At 41.2% G+C, this 16048-nt stretch overlaps 1 protein-coding gene across 1 annotated transcript; it reads left to right on the top strand.

Annotated features, from left to right (window-relative positions):
* Positions 1-9836: 9836 nt before the first annotated feature.
* Positions 9837-13844, top strand: LOC140208279 (protein snail homolog Sna-like). The gene is made up of 3 exons (XM_072276857.1): positions 9837-10714; positions 11003-11539; positions 12948-13844. The coding sequence occupies exons 1-3, from the start codon at positions 10636-10638 to the stop codon at positions 13127-13129; spliced, it is 798 nt and encodes a 265-aa protein (XP_072132958.1). The 5' UTR covers positions 9837-10635; the 3' UTR covers positions 13130-13844.
* Positions 13845-16048: the final 2204 nt, after the last annotated feature.

Raw genomic sequence — 16048 nt, 5'->3', positions numbered from 1 at the left:
GATTTTCTCAAATACTCTCTTTCAGTGGTTTCCTCAAGTAAACATGATTTACTTCCACTTGGTTTTGTGGTGGCAGATGAGACCCACAGATGTTATTACCAGGGCCTCAATATCCCTTAATAACCAAGGTTCCTTAAACCTGTTAGCTTTGCCTTTCATTCAAACAAGAATATACAGACAATGTACTCTCAGTGTTTCTCTTTTGAAAGCTTCCCATTTAAGCAAGCATCTCTTTGCTGGTAAACAACCTATCCCAATCCATGCCTGCCAGATCTGATGCTATCAAGACTGGTCTTATTCCAACTTAAGATCTCAACCAGAGGACCAATTCTCCATAATTATCTTGAAACCTCTGAGTTCAGGGGTTCAGCACGGGTCTAACAACCCTGACTGGATCTTAGAAAATAGTTCTTCCACCAATGCCGACTGAGGAAGATTTCCTCAGAAACGTCATTCCTTCCAGAACCCAAGTTTTAAACTGAATGTAATTGCCCTAAACAGCACAGCAGAGGGAGCTGGATGTAAGTGATTTTGAGCTCAGACTGTGACTCCAGCTGTGCATCACTAAATTGATGAGTAGCCTTTGGTTATCTCTACTTCATGGAGATACTGTTGTGTTCAGCACCACTGTCTGCATCTCTTCCCCCCCCCCCGCCCACCCGGGTGCAAATGTCAAAGATGCACTGGAAGAGCTACTGGGGCCTGTACAAAACCAGCTTTGGAATGGTCTCTTCATATTTGCAGGAGCCTTAAATCAAGTTAACCTTTTTAAAATTTATTTAGGGATACAGCACAGAGTAGGCCCTACGCCACCCCAGCAACCCCACAACCCCGATTAACCCTAACCTAATCACAGCACTATTTACAATGAATCACTAACATGCCTGATCTGCCTTTGGACTGTGGGAGGAAACTGGAGCACCCAGGGAAAACCCACACATAACTTGGAGAGGACGTACAGAGACTCCTTATAGAACGGTGTCATAGTTGAACTCGGAACTCTGGAATACTGTCACACTAATCACTAGCTGTGCTACTGTGGCACCAAGCTGGACATTTTACCCAAACTCCACCAATACCTCGTGATTGCCACAAGGGGAATAAACAGACTGGACCATGATTACACAAACAGACGTGGTACTCATCAAAGTCACCCCACACCCTCATCCCTGGCCAGATGTTGGTAACGTTAATCCCAGCATACCAACCGCTGCTGAAAACGGGTAAACCAGTCAAGAGCACCATCACTATTTGGCTTAATGAAGCAATCTCTATGCTTCAGGACTGTTTTGAACAGACCAACTGGCAGATGTTCAAGGAGGTACTACAAACGGACTAGGCACAGAGCTCAAGGAATAAGCTTCATCTGTCATCAGCTGCATCAGTAAGCGTGTAGACAACGTTGGTACTTCAAGAATAGTCATCTCACGGCCCAACCAGAAAACCAAGCTGAATGTAGAGGTGTGCTCCTTACTAACAGCCTGGAAACTCTGGTAATAGAACAGCTCTCAGAATAGCCAGGAGAAATCTTAACTTAGGCATCAAGAGGGCAAAGAAAGCCTCTGCCCAAAACAAAATATGAATGCTCTCCAGTGTACGTGGCTGGGCATCAAGGGAATTACAGACTACACAAGGAGAAGCAGCATCGACTGTACCAGCGATACCTCCCTCCCTGACGCCCTAAACAACTTTTATGTGTGCTTCAAGGCACACAACACAATGCTGGCCACAAAAACTATAACCCCTTCCTAGAGGAGCAGCCACTACCTTATCAGCAGCAGGCGTGAGAAGGACTCCGCAAAGAGCCAACACCCTTAAGGTAGCTGGGAGAGACAACATCCCAGGCCGAGTACTCAGGGAACGTGCACACAAGCAACCTGACTGTTTCATGGGCATCTTCAACACTTCATTCATCTAGGCAGCTGTCCCCACATGCTTCAAATCAGCCACCATCATCCCCATAGCAAAGAACTCCACACTTCTGAACTATTGCCCAGTGGCACTTATGGCAATCATGATAAAGTGCTTGTAATAGCTGCTAATGGCACGCATCAAAATCTCCATTCATTCCACACTGGACACTCATCAATATGTTTACTGTTAGAATCACTCTACAGCAGATGCAGCTGGTCTGACACGCCTAGAAAAAAAGGACAGATGTCAGAATGCTGTTTCTGGACACCTACTCCTACTCTTCGGTCTAAAAACATCTCCGTGCATCTGGGTGTTGGACTTCCTTACCAACAGACCTCAGATAGTCGGGATGCACAACTGCTCCTCCCTCCCCATCATCCTCAACACGGGTGCCCCCAGGGCTGTGTGCCGAGCCTACTGCTGTACATGGTCTACAGAGAGGAGGTGGAAGAGCTTGAGGCCTAGTGCCAGGCAAAAGAACCTCTTCCTCAATGTCAACAAAGGAAAATGTTTATCAACTTGAGGAGAACTCACACCACTTACCCCCTTTTTCATTGGTGGCTCAGCAATGAAAACTCCTGTGAGTGCACATCACACACGACCCCTCAGTCCCAGAACACACTATACACAATTAGGAAAGCTCACCATGCCTCAGCTTTCTGAGAAGGCTGAAGAGAACTGGACTTTGCACATCTATATTCACGTATACTCATTCTACAGATGCACAGTGGAGAGCATCCTAACAAGCTGTATCACTGCCTGGTACTGAAACTGCACTGCGGCAGACAGGGAGGCTCTACAACGGGTAGTCAAGACTGCACAACACATCACCAGCACCAGCTTACCTACCATCGAGGACAAATATACAGAAAGGTGCCAGAAAAGGGCCAGTTACAGCACAAAGGATCCTATCCACTCTGCTCATGTACTGTTTGTTTGACTCCTATCAGTGAGGAGACTATGTAGCATCCTTGCTAGGACCACCAGGCTCAAAAATAGTTACTCTCCCCAAGCAGTAAGACTGATCAACACCTAAACCTACTAGTTCAACCACTGACTTATTATTTCCCATTTGTCACCTTATGTACTTCCTGGTGTCACTTTATGGACATACAATCAATCTATGTATATAAGCTGTTTTTATTTATATTTATTATGTATTTTTATTATAATTAAAGTGTGCTTTTGTGGTTTTTTTGTGTAGATCAGATCTGTAGTAACAATTATTTCAGTCTCCTTACACTTGTGTGCAAGAAATGACATTAAACAATCATAGATCTTAAATCTTGAATGTTCTTCCTTCCTGGAAAGGTAATCACAAAGACAAGAAAGTCTGCAGATGCTGGAAATCCAAAGCAAATCACACAAAATGCTGGAGGAACTGAGTAGGTCCGGCAGTATCTATGGAAAAGATTAAACAGTTGACGTTTCGGGTCAAGACCCTTCTTCAGGACTGAGAAGGAAGGGGGTTGATACCAAAATAAAAAGGTGGAAGAGTGGAAACAGGTGCTAGCTGAGAGGTGATGAGTGAAGCCAGGTGGGTGGAAAAGGTCAAGGACTGGAGAAGGAAGAATCTGATAGGTTTTGACTGTTCCTCCACAGTTCCCTGTGGCAAAGATGTCCAAATAAATCTCTGAATGCAGGAATTCTTCCTCATCTTAATTGGATAGCCCATATGCTAAGACCATTCAGCTATAGTTCTGGACTCTCCTATTGGAGGAAAGATCCTCAAAGCTTTTACTTTGTCTGCTTTTATATGTAACATGTTCATTAAAATTCACCTCGCAGTATTCAAAATTTCAGTGAGTAGGTTGTGAGCCTGTTTAACCTTTCCTGAAAAAACAACCCGTCTAAACTCCAATGAAATATTCTTAATATGTTCTCATCAACCAGTTTTGGTCTCCCATAACTTTATGTGTACCCCACACAAATACTTAAAAATACAATGGATTTTATATTTATCTTTTGACTTCAACTGTAAATATAATGAAGTTTTGACTTTATAATTAAATCTGAAATATTTCAACTTCAATTATAAGATATTGGAGCAGAATTAGGCCATTTAGCCCATCATGTCTGCTCCACGATTTCATCGTGGCTGATCCATTTCCCTCTCAGCCCCAAACTTCTGCCTTCTTCCCGTATCCCTTCATGTCTGGATTAATTAAGCATTTATTCTCCTCTGCCTTAAATATAGCCAACTGGCCTCCACAGCCATCTATGGCAACAAATTCCACAGATTCACCCCGATAAAGAAATTCCTCCTCGTCTCTATTTTAAATGGACATCCTTTATTCTGAGGTTCTGTGCTCTGGTCTTAGACTCCCCAACCATAGGAAATATCCTCTCCACATCTACCCTTTCAAGTCCTTTCAACAATTGATAAATTTCAGTGAGATCACCCTCATTCTTGTGAATTCCAGTGAGTACAGGCCCAGAGCCATCAAATGCTCCTCATATGATAAGCCTTTCAATCCCAGAATCATGGCAGAATCTATTAATTCTTGAAAAATAATTTATAATGCTTCCACAATCGCTTCAGCCACCTCTTTCAAAACCCTGGGGTGTAGACCATCCTGTCCAGGTGATTTATCTACCTTCAGACTTCTCAGTTTCCCAAGCACCTTCTCCCTAGTAATGGCAACTTCATTCACTTCTGCTGCTGACACTCTTGAACTTCCAATATACTGCTAGTGGCTTCCACAGTAAGGCTGATGCAAAATACCTATTCAGTTCACCTGCTATTTCCTTCTTCCCCCATTACTACCTCTCCAGCATCATTTTTCAGTGGACCAGTATCTACTATCACCTCTCTTTTACACTTTATATATCTGAAAAAAACTTTTAGTATCTTTAATATTATTGGCTTGCTTACCTTCATATTCCATCTTTTCCTTCTTTATGACTTTTTAGTTGCCTTTTGTTTTTTTTTAAAGCTTCCCAATCCTCTAACTTCCCACTAATTTTTGCTCTATTATATGCCCTCTCTTTGGCTTTTATGCTGGCTTTGACTTCTCTTGTCAGCCATCGTGGCATCCACCTGCCTTTAGAATGCTTCTTCTTCTTTGGGATATAAATATACTTGGTGCCAAAATTAAAGGAACTTTGAAGGAAATGCTTGCAATCTTCCAGCATGGATTTGAGCATCATTGAAGGTGTGGACCAAGTTGCATGCTTGTTATTTATTTAATAAACTGTGTGTGAAAAGTGACTAAGACGATCAAGTTTGGAACAAGAAAACTAAAGAAAGGTTAAACAAGTTGGGTCTTTATTCTTTGGACCGTAGAAGGTTGAGGGGGGACTTGATAGAGGTATTTAAAATTATGAGGGGGATAGGTATAGTTGACGTGGATAGGTTTTTTCCATTGAGAGTGGGGGAGATTCAAACAAGAGGACATGAGTTGAGAGTTAAAGGGCAAAAGTTTAGGGGTAACATGAGGGGGAACTTCTTTACTCAGAGAGTGGTAGCTGTGTGGAACGAGCTTTCAGCAGAAGTGGTTGAAGCAGGTTCAATGTTGTCATTAAATTGGATAGCTATATGGACAGGAAAGGAATGGAGGGTTATGGGCTGAGTGCAGGTCAGTGGGACCAGGTGAGAGTAAGTATTCGGCACGGACTAGAAGGGCCAAGATGGCCTGTTTCCGTGCTGTAATTGTTATATGGTTATATATGGATATAACTGTCCTGTGCCTTCTGGATTGTTTAGCATAGAATATTTAAAAATAATTAATTTTTTCTTCCTCATTTGCTGTATGTGAGAAATATTTAATATGTTAAGAACAGAAAAGACTGGAAGTAATCAGTTGAGTAAGTAGCACTTATGTAGAGACACTGGTCAAAAGCCTTTCACCATATCTAGTATAAATTATAAACATGTTTTGAATTGCAGAGAAGGGGCAGGGTTGGGGAAAACAAAAGGAACAACTGTAGAATGAGATCAAGCAAGACCAATTGACAGAGTACTAAATTCTAGATAACTGGTGATGATTTGTTTAGAGGAGGTGTAAATGGATGGAGGTGAATGAGATTAGAGAAGGTGGTGGTGGGGGTGGTTAAAACACACAGCATTTACGAGAACACTGAAACAAAAGCAAATGTTGGGAATATTTGATGAGTCAGGTAGCAATTGTGGAGTGAGGAAAAACAGAATTTATACAACATGTTGAGGCCTTTCGTCTAAATTGGCATGGTTGGTTACCTAAAATTGTTGCTGTTACTGTTGAGTTCTGAGGACTACAGATTAGATGGATGAAAAAAGACTGCTCCTCATTCTTTAGCCAGAGGCAGAGATCAGAGTAGGAATGGGGTAGAAAATCAAAGTGATGGGAAACTGGAAACACAGGATCAGTAATATGATTTATTATGATCATTAATAATGTTATTTACACCAACTGCAGTTGGTATTAGAGAACATGGTCTCATGATTTTTCATGACATGTTCTCGACCTTTAAGGATACCTTTTATGGGCTCAATGGGAAATCCTGTTGCTTTGAGTCTGATTGCAGATTTTAAACCATGTTCAAGAACTGTATTAAATACCAGTAATGCATTTATCCAGATGCTGTCTTGAAAGTTTTGCCTTGCTTCATCATGATATAGAAACTAATCATGATATTTTCATCATTTTTATATGGGAGAATGTTTAATTGGACTATTGGGTTCATTAACAGCAAGATTACATTAATAGCTATTCAAACTGAAATTATTAATGGAGAGATGTTATACTAAATTTAACCAGCAGATGTCAGCCTTGGCAGTCTTTGAAATACAACCCTACAACCTGTAAAATGCATGCTTCACCATAAATTCTTAGAATTTTATTAAATAATCAATGTTGACATCCTAAAATTATTTTGTTAGTACAAGAAAATCTTCATCAATTAGTTCATTCTGTGAATGTCCCTAATATTGCATTTCAAAAATATCTACCACAATCTGGATCCATAGTTATGGAAATAACTACCTACTTGCAAAACAATAGATTGGTTTATTTCAGTATTTCAGAATAACATTTTATTGGTTCAGTGCCTGGTATTCTGGAAAACATTTCATAACTTTAGAGGAATTCACATAGTATAATCTCAGACTAAAGGGAAGCCGGTTCTTCTTTCTAACAACATACCAGTAACTCAGAATCCTGATTCACTGTAACAATGAAAAAGATGCTGAGCTCAGCACAGTACAGCAAGGCCCTACCTCAGGTACCAGTATTTGGTACTCCAATTGAATGGCCATTCTTTGCATGTGGGACTGAACACTGACTAAGGCTGGTTCTGTTCTTCCATTCAACTTCTCATAGAGTTCTAACATTGATTGTGTATCTGGTTGCCATTTTCCCATATCACCACCCCAGTATTCCCCACCCCTTCCACACAGCCCAAGTATTAATCTATAGAGCACAATTGGGTTTGAAACAAACAGTGAAGATACATGATAAAGAAAGCTGTGCAGAGGGAAACATTTAATGACAAAAAATTAATAGATTTAGTGAAGTGTCAAATTCATTGCAAGTGTATTTCAATACAAACAAATAAACTCATCCCCATTGAATCGAGAACAGTTAGAAGAATGTACTAATGTACTTATAAATTGGTGAAACTAGGAAGGGCTGACCAAGAGAGTCACGAAAAGTGCTTAGTTCATTAAAATATCATGGAAAAGTACAAAAACATGTTGGATTTACACTCAATTATTGAGATACAGTCCAGAATGGGCCCTTCTGGCCCTTCGAGCTGTACTGAGCAGCAATCCCAGATTTAGCCCTAGTTTAATCACAGGGCAACTTACAATGACCAATTACTGGTAACCTACCAAAAAGTACATCTTTGGACTCTGGGAGGAAACCAGAGCAACCGGAGGAAACCCATGCGGTCACACAGAGGACGTACAGAGGCGGCAGGAACTGAACTGTCACTGATACTGTAAAACTTTGTACCATTGTACTAACCATCTAACCACTACACCGGCATACTGCCCAGGTGTATAGAGAGAGAGGGGAGAGTGTGTGTGAGAGAGAGAGAGAGAGAAGGAGAGAAAGAGAGAGAGAGGGGGGGGGAGTGTGTGTGTGAGAGAGAGAGAGAGAGGAGAGAGAGAGAGAGAGAGAGAGAGGATTAGATTTCAAAACTATACAAATCTCCTTGTTAGGCTACAGTACAATACTGCACACAGTTCTTGGCCTCACACCACAAAACAGCATAATGGCCTTGAAGGAAGTATACCTGAGACCAAAAGACCATGAGGAAAGATTCTACGAATTAGGAATGAGTTTTCTGGAATTTAAGAAGCTGTGTAGTGAATTCATTAAAATTTTTTCCAAGATACTGTATGAAAGAGAACCAATACTATTGGTAGACAGAAACTACTTTTGTTGATTGAGGAGTTGAGGTAAAGGGATTGTGGGCTGAAAATTAAGGTGAAAATCAAGAAGTTGATCCTGAAATGCACTTAAAAGTTTAGAACTTCCTTCCACAAATATACTATGTTAATTTAAATCTGATATAACAGGTTTAGTTTAGATACGAAGTGAAGTTATGTGAAGTTAAAGATGAACCTTGATGGCAAAAGATGAGTCTCATGGGATGTATTGTGCTGGTGCGTTAGGAGGTTGACCTTCAACGGCTGATTCTATCCTAGACTAAATACTGAAAATAATTTTGTTAACAAATGCAAAATACACAATTACCTTGGTCTTTTCAGTGTTATCAATTTTATTTTTGGAAACTACTTCGACCATAAATCGGGAAAATTGAGGGGGAAAATCATTAAACATTTCCCTTTTAACTATTGTAACCCAAGGCGATGTCTGAAAAAATGTTGTTGCTCAATATGAATGTTATTCTAACCACAGAATTAAAAAAAAATCGATGCGTTGCTTCATATTAAAGTGCTAATATTGCCCGCTTTCCAAATATGGGCAACATGCCTCGAAAGTGTCGCCGAAGGTGTCTGCAGACGCATGCCTTTTAAACATGTTTTGCTTTATGCTACCATAGCGTCAAACTCTGTCATTAGCCGAATGGAAAACAAAGAGCTTCTCTAATATTTTTGCGTTGCTGATTCGATGAATCAGTGCGCAATCTCTTCAACCATCTGCCCCGTAGGCAGGGACTTCCTCTGCACTTGTACCGACTCCCGACAAAAGAACCCCCGACTCGGAATACTTTTCGCAGTCTGCACCTGTACTGAGACGCCTGCCCTACCTGCCCTCACACCTGAATGACATCAACAGCGGAACGCCAGGCAGGTGCATCCTGTCCTGACACGTGGCTCGAAGCCTGAGGGGACAATGTCTGAGGAAATCTGAGTCACAAGCCAATGTTTTGTTTGCATGGATTTTGTTCTACGTGCCAGTGACTCCAAATAAGAATCAAGCTGTCTTTAAACAAGCAAGATGTGACTTGCATGGCATCCGTGGTATTGCGCGCATTTTGCTATTAGCACGCTGCAAATCGACAAGACTTTAGTTTGAACGACAAATGCACTGTCTTGAGTTCAGAATTCCGATTCCATGTTTTCAGGAAAGTGACCCCTTAAATTTTACAACGTATCACGTGAAATAAACTTCAGCGTTAGACTTTCGCGAAAAGGGGCTTCATCCCAACAGATCAGCCTTAAAATAAAGAAAGGTCTTTCATCTATCACTTTATATTAACAGTGATAAAGTTTGGAACTCTGTTTCCAACCGTTAAACATTAAGTAGTCGCAACATCTAGCGAGTGTTTGAGATGCGTTTCAAAACGGAATAACCAACAAGTACCTGAGAATATTATATTTAACAGGGAATGTTTATTTCTATTTGTATTCGAGTGAAGCCCAGTTACGCATCAGGATTCGCTCTTGAGTTCTCTTCCTGCAAGAAGTGTCCTGTCTAACGTAGGCGTCTTGTCTTTAGATCTGTAACTTTGTACAGCTGCCAAATGGAGGGAGGGGTGGAGGCGCAGTTACCCAACTCTCGGTGGAGTACCAGCGCTTAGTTTGTACGGGACGCGAAGGCACCATTCTCAGCCCGACGAGTTAATGGCGCTAGAATGAAGAGTATATTTGACAAAACTGACAAGATACACAGAACTGCAGTTCCGCTCCAAACTCAACAATTAGCCCAAGGCAGAAGGGTGGTTAATCCGCGAACCGATTTAAAGACAGACCACTTATCTCTTGACTCATTAAACGCTCCAAGGCTTAAATGGAAGAGATCCCTCAAAAATGTTTTTAAAGTATTTGCAGCTATTCTTTGCATCATTTGCTCCTATACAGTATCTATAAAGATGCACTTCACTTTTATTGAGACTTACTGAAGTGCTTATCTATAATACATTGTGGTGTGAGCAGCAATTTGAAACTCATTTACTCCTAAGCGGCTGTGAACCGTTGCCCTGGCGCACAACAATGGACTTCGATCGGTCTTTCTCGGGCAGTCTGTATAGTGAAATCCTGAGGTTTTAGAGCTTTGTACAGACACCTGTTGGAAGCAAATCCTGACGCCGAAGCCCCTCCTCGTCTCTCGCTTCCCCCTGGTGCCTCTATCCTATTGGACAGCAGTGGGACAAATGTGTGTTCTCTCTCCTCCTCCAACCGGCTCCAGAACCCAATATTTACACCAGTTCGCGCACATTTTCCACAAGTGAACTCACTGCATTAAAAGGGAGGACGTTGTAGTTTCCGTCAAGGCAGTCGTTGTTTAAACTGGACTTGGGAGTCTACAGGCAGCCCGCAATCTCAAGATGCCTAGGTCTTTTCTTATTAAGAAGCATTTCTCAACCAGTAAGAAACCCAATTACGGTGAACTGGACAGTCAAACAGGTAAGGGAAGACGCTACCCAGTATTAAGGGTGTCCATGACTGACGAGATAGGAAGGATAATTATCAAAGTCAGGATTAGTAAAAAAAATCGCTTAAGATTTAGCTTGAGGGCGTTGGGGTAGCATCAATACTATTTGCACGTGTTTGCGGTTTCCGATAAATTAAACGGTATTTTTGCTGGTGGCATGTACGGTATAAATGTAGGACAGAAATTAGATTAACTGATGTGTGATGGCTTTTCTATGAACGGCCCTGAAATGTTTAAGGATATTTCGCTCTGTCTTTCAGTGATCATCTCCCCGTTTCTTTATGAGAAGTACCCTGTCCCCGCCATCCCTCAGCCTGAAATCCTCAGCTCGGCCGCCTATTACCCCACCATCGTCTGGGACACAGGGTTGATCTCGAGCTTCTGCTCGGCTGATATCGAAGCCAACCTTTCAAGCAAGAAAATCGATTCGCCAACAGCGGACAACGTGAAACGACGCAAATCTCACGACCTCGCATCCTTATCGAGCGAGGAAGAGGACGGGAAGACATCGGACCCTCCCAGTCCCGACTCCTCGGCGACAGAAGCAGAGAAATTTCAGTGCAATCAGTGCACCAAGTCCTACTCCACTTTTGCCGGACTGTCCAAGCACAAACAGCTACACTGCGAGGTCCAGGCCAGGAAATCCTTTAACTGCAAGTACTGTGAGAAGGAGTATGTGAGTTTGGGAGCCCTGAAGATGCACATCAGGAGCCACACGCTTCCGTGTGTTTGCAAAATATGTGGCAAAGCTTTCTCCAGACCCTGGCTGCTTCAGGGGCACATCCGCACACACACTGGTGAGTAGAGGAACCTTCCCTGTTCATAGACTTTTAATCCGCAGTCCAAGTGGAATTTTCTAAATCCTGCTCCTCCTAGTATCGCGTAGACTCGCTTACTCGATATTAGACCACGTTACAGTTGAAATCTGTGCCTGGTGACCTTTCTTAGCCTTGTCTTCTAAAGTCCCATTCCGGGATATTTACCGCCGTTATAAAGAAATGTACGGTTATGCGCATGGGGGCCGAAAAATCTGCCCATAGTTCCCAATTTTAACATGCAGTTGAGAGAATATTTACCATTCCTACTTTTGTTCTACATAGTCGTTCTAATACGTGAAGGTAACTCGCTCTTCCTGAATGTTTATGTGCATAACATTTATCACATTCTGATATACAAGTTATTCTCTATTGAATCAGTACAAAAGGGACACATGGTGCAATAAAGCCACCTTTCAGCCAAAACATTGTTGGTGGCTTTCCAGACTGCGTTTTTGTTCCGTACATTGTCTCCACCAGCTAAAAGAGGATGTTCTTAGTGGGAAACAAAAAGACCCTGTTGTGATTCTTCGTTTCACCACTATTGCATTTAATTCTTTCTGAGTGGTGGTGTTGTCCTGCGAAGGGCCATGTATGTGAATGACTGACAGACATGGGGCAGGTGCATTGATGTAGCAATGCAATTTGTACAGTGCACCTGTTACAGTGCACTGCAGGCACAGCTATAGGCTCCAGCTGTCACCTTTTGGACCATCAGTTTTAAATACAAGAATTATCACTTTTCACAATGCAGCCTCTCCAGATCTATTTATCAGCCTTTGGCATGGGTTAGTTCTGACTTTGTTGTTGATTTCACACCTTCTTAAGTAACGCAAGTGCTCTCAAAGGAATTAATTAAAATTTTTAAAAAAATTTTGATTGTAAATTGTTTCTTAATCACAGTTGCTTTAGAAATTGATTTCTTAAAATTTAGCTGCAACATTTTCATCTTCACCTGTGGTTGAAGACCTTAGACTTCCTATGTGCAGCAGACTCAATATTGTTTTATTTGATAGCTGGTTCACCAATGTGCTGTTAAATTCTCTTCGCAAAACCATCTAGTATTTCGCACAACCTAGCACATACTGAGAACAGGGTGCTTTAAATCCCTTTTCTGTGTTTTTTAACAGTGTGAATATATTCCACTATCTACTTCTTCTCTTTAACTGTGTGGCTGCACTGATCACATAGGATTTAACAGCATTTCAAAGCTTAATTGATTTGTTTTAACTTGTTTTGACTTTCAGCCTTTTCCATTTGAATAAAAAACTTAATTATAAGCTATGTAATTAAAGTAAATGAGTCTTTACCGTATGTTGTTATAAGAGACACTTGAAAGCACTAATTTCCTATGAAAATTCACCCAGATTTTTTTCCTCTGCTCTTTTAGGAGAGAAGCCTTTTTCCTGCCCTCATTGCAACAGAGCATTTGCAGATCGATCCAACCTCAGAGCCCATCTTCAGACTCATTCTGATGTGAAAAAGTACCAGTGCAAAAACTGCTCCAAGACTTTCTCCAGAATGTCTCTTCTTCACAAACACGAAGAAACAGGATGCTGTGCAGCTCGCTGAGAAAGATGGTCGTTTAACTTCTGTGTGCATTTCAGCCCATTGGTACAGACTGAACCTTCTTATGTTGGACTAATGCTGACTTTTATTTATTTTGTGATTAGAACATGAATATTAACATTCCACTTTTGTAAATCGCAGCTACCACCTTTTTTGGAGGGAGGACAGAACAAACTGGCTAAGGTGTCTCAAAATCATTTCAGTGTTTGATTCAGTATAAACCACCAAACAGGGAGATTTTTTTTATGGTGTAACTATGCAATAAAATGGTAAATGAGGGCTGCTGACATAAAATGTTCTCAGTGGAACAATGAAGCCCTGCAATGTGTAAAGATTTGTGCAATGGGTTTAACAGACATGGCTTGCTATTTGAAACAAAATTCCTGTTTACAGGCAAGCTGTGTGCTGAAGCACCTGTTAATATGAACCTTAACAACTGCTTTTCAGTGGAAGTGTAACTAATGGTAAGCAGTTGTCACATGCTACAATGCAGGGCTTAGATAAATGCCTGACTATTGACAGGTGTGTGCCAAAAGACTTTTTATGGCTATTGACAGGTGCCTGGTGAATGCATCTTTTTCTATACAGTGTACACAATCATCACAATATATATTTGTTTACATTACAAGGGTACACTGGTAATGCTCTTTGTATACTGTAATTTTTTACGTGACAGTTTTGTATTGCTAAGACTTTAACATGTACATTATATAAAGAATATGTAATAAAAATTTTTACATTCAATGGACTGTGAAATAATTCCTTGCCTGTAAAAAAAAATATGAATCAACTATGTTAACTTTTTTGATAATACCACAGTCAAGCTAGAATCAAATTAATTTTTTCTAATTTAATTTTACCAACTAATACTATCATTATATTTCAGTGCTGTGCTGTTGAGTTTACTGCAGTGATGATTAGAAAATCCAATATAGCTGCTAAGAAGATTGCAGTGACTAATTTCAATCATTCCCATTGGAAAAGATTGAAGGGAATTTTTAAAAAAATCACTTTCTATTCTTCCCTATCTTCACTCTCCTCCTTCTCCAGCCCCAGAAGTAGCTCTGTCTTTAGTATCCTCTCTTTCCTCAGTCACAGAATAGCTGCATTGTATACCACCTTCCCTCAGGAATTCTGACACCCAATCCAATCTCACTCACCATTAGACTCCCTTTAAGAAATAAGTTTCAGTCATTGCACCGAATTTCTTTCCCATCAGTTGTTTCTCTCACACCTCGAGGAAGTGTGAGTCGTAGTCATCAGAATAATGTTGCCTACTAAATGATGAAAGGACTGGATAAGGAGGATGTTTCCTCCAGTGGGGGTATCCAGAACAAGAGGGCACAGTCTCAAAATTGAGCGGTGTCCTTTTAGAACAGAAGTAAGGAGGAATTTTTTTAGCCAAAGAGTTGTGACTCTGGAATGCTCTGCCACAGAGTGGCAGAGGCCAACTCTGTTAGCATATTCAAAGCGGAATTTGATAGATTCTTGATTGGTCGGTGCATAAAGGGATATGGTGAGAGGGCAGGTGTATGGAGTTGAATGGGATCTGGGATCAGCCATAATGATGGAGTGGACCTGATGGGCTGAATGGCCTAATTCTGCTCCTATGTCGTATGGTCTAATGTAATTACACCCAAAAATACTACCTCTCTTATCAAACCATTTTACCCATTATTTGATTTAAACTAAATACTCATGTCAGTGCATGTTTCTGTAGGCCCTTCAAATCCTATTAAAGCACCAAAATGTCACCTGTGGTACTGGAGACAGACATCATTTAATAATGGAGTTGGTGTGCACACAAAAACATCCCTTGAAGTATGCAGAATGGGTAGCCATTTTGGGCTGCTTGCTGATTTGATGTCAATACTGCAGCTCCTCTCTAACCAATGTCTGCTTTTAGCTAAATCCTCACACTGTCTAAAATGATCGTCTACTACTTGCAATTAGCTGCTGATAAATTTCTTTTCTAGCTCCTGCTAGTGTATTGTGCTCCAAATTGTTTCCAATGTCTACTGGGCCTAATGTGAATGAAGGCTTAAATAAATCAGTTGAGATGACCTTCTGCGTACTACACCATCTCACTATCTGGCAGGAGAGTTCTTGCCATTTGCTTTACGGTGAATAATATATGAGATGGAGGTGCAAAAAGAGGAGGGGAAAGAAACAGAAACCCGAACAGTCACTCGGGCGGCTCATGAAGATACCTACTGACTAACAACCCCGTAATCACCAACAGTTTTATGGATTTCCTTCCGCCTGTCACATTGCAATAGTGATGGTCATTCCAACTTAACCTTTCTAAAGCCAACAATTACTTTGACCATTGCTAGAGCCTAATTTCTCCTATGCTTTGATATTTCTAATATGGAATAGTGCTGGAATATGATTTTAAGCAGCCTCAAGCCTGGAGACCCTGGGGCTTTATCTGATCTCAGCTATGGCTGTAGTAGCTTGTGCAAACTTGACTGCCAGGTGCTGGGCAGGGCACTGCTATCTAAACTGCTGAGTTCCTCCAGCACTTCGTTTGTCATTATAGAAAGATAAATGCTGTTTCCTGACAGGACTGCAAATCTAAGCTCCATGGAGCTACTGCTGGTGGCTCAGAAGTCCTAATAAACTTTTGGAGGACCAATCTATGGGGTGCTGCAATACTCTACATATCAGTTGACGCATTGAAAAGTGCTGCAATCCAAAACTGTATGACAGCAAGTGCTTGGGTGATGTAGATCCAAGTTTTCAAGACAGGGGTCTGAGCTTGCACTCTGGCACTCAAACTGCTCCTACAAGAGACTGCCTGTTTATTGTCCTTTCTACCTATCGTGCCTGAAAGCCGCCAGCCTAATGTCTCAGTATGTGCAGAAGTTGTCTCATTCTACCTAGTGACAGCAGCTGTGATCATGGAATTATGCAACACCT

Source organism: Mobula birostris, chromosome 2 (assembly GCF_030028105.1).
Source record: "Mobula birostris isolate sMobBir1 chromosome 2, sMobBir1.hap1, whole genome shotgun sequence".
In the NCBI taxonomy this organism is placed as follows: Eukaryota; Metazoa; Chordata; class Chondrichthyes; order Myliobatiformes; family Myliobatidae; genus Mobula; species Mobula birostris.
This window is presented reverse-complemented; position numbering and strand designations above follow the sequence as displayed.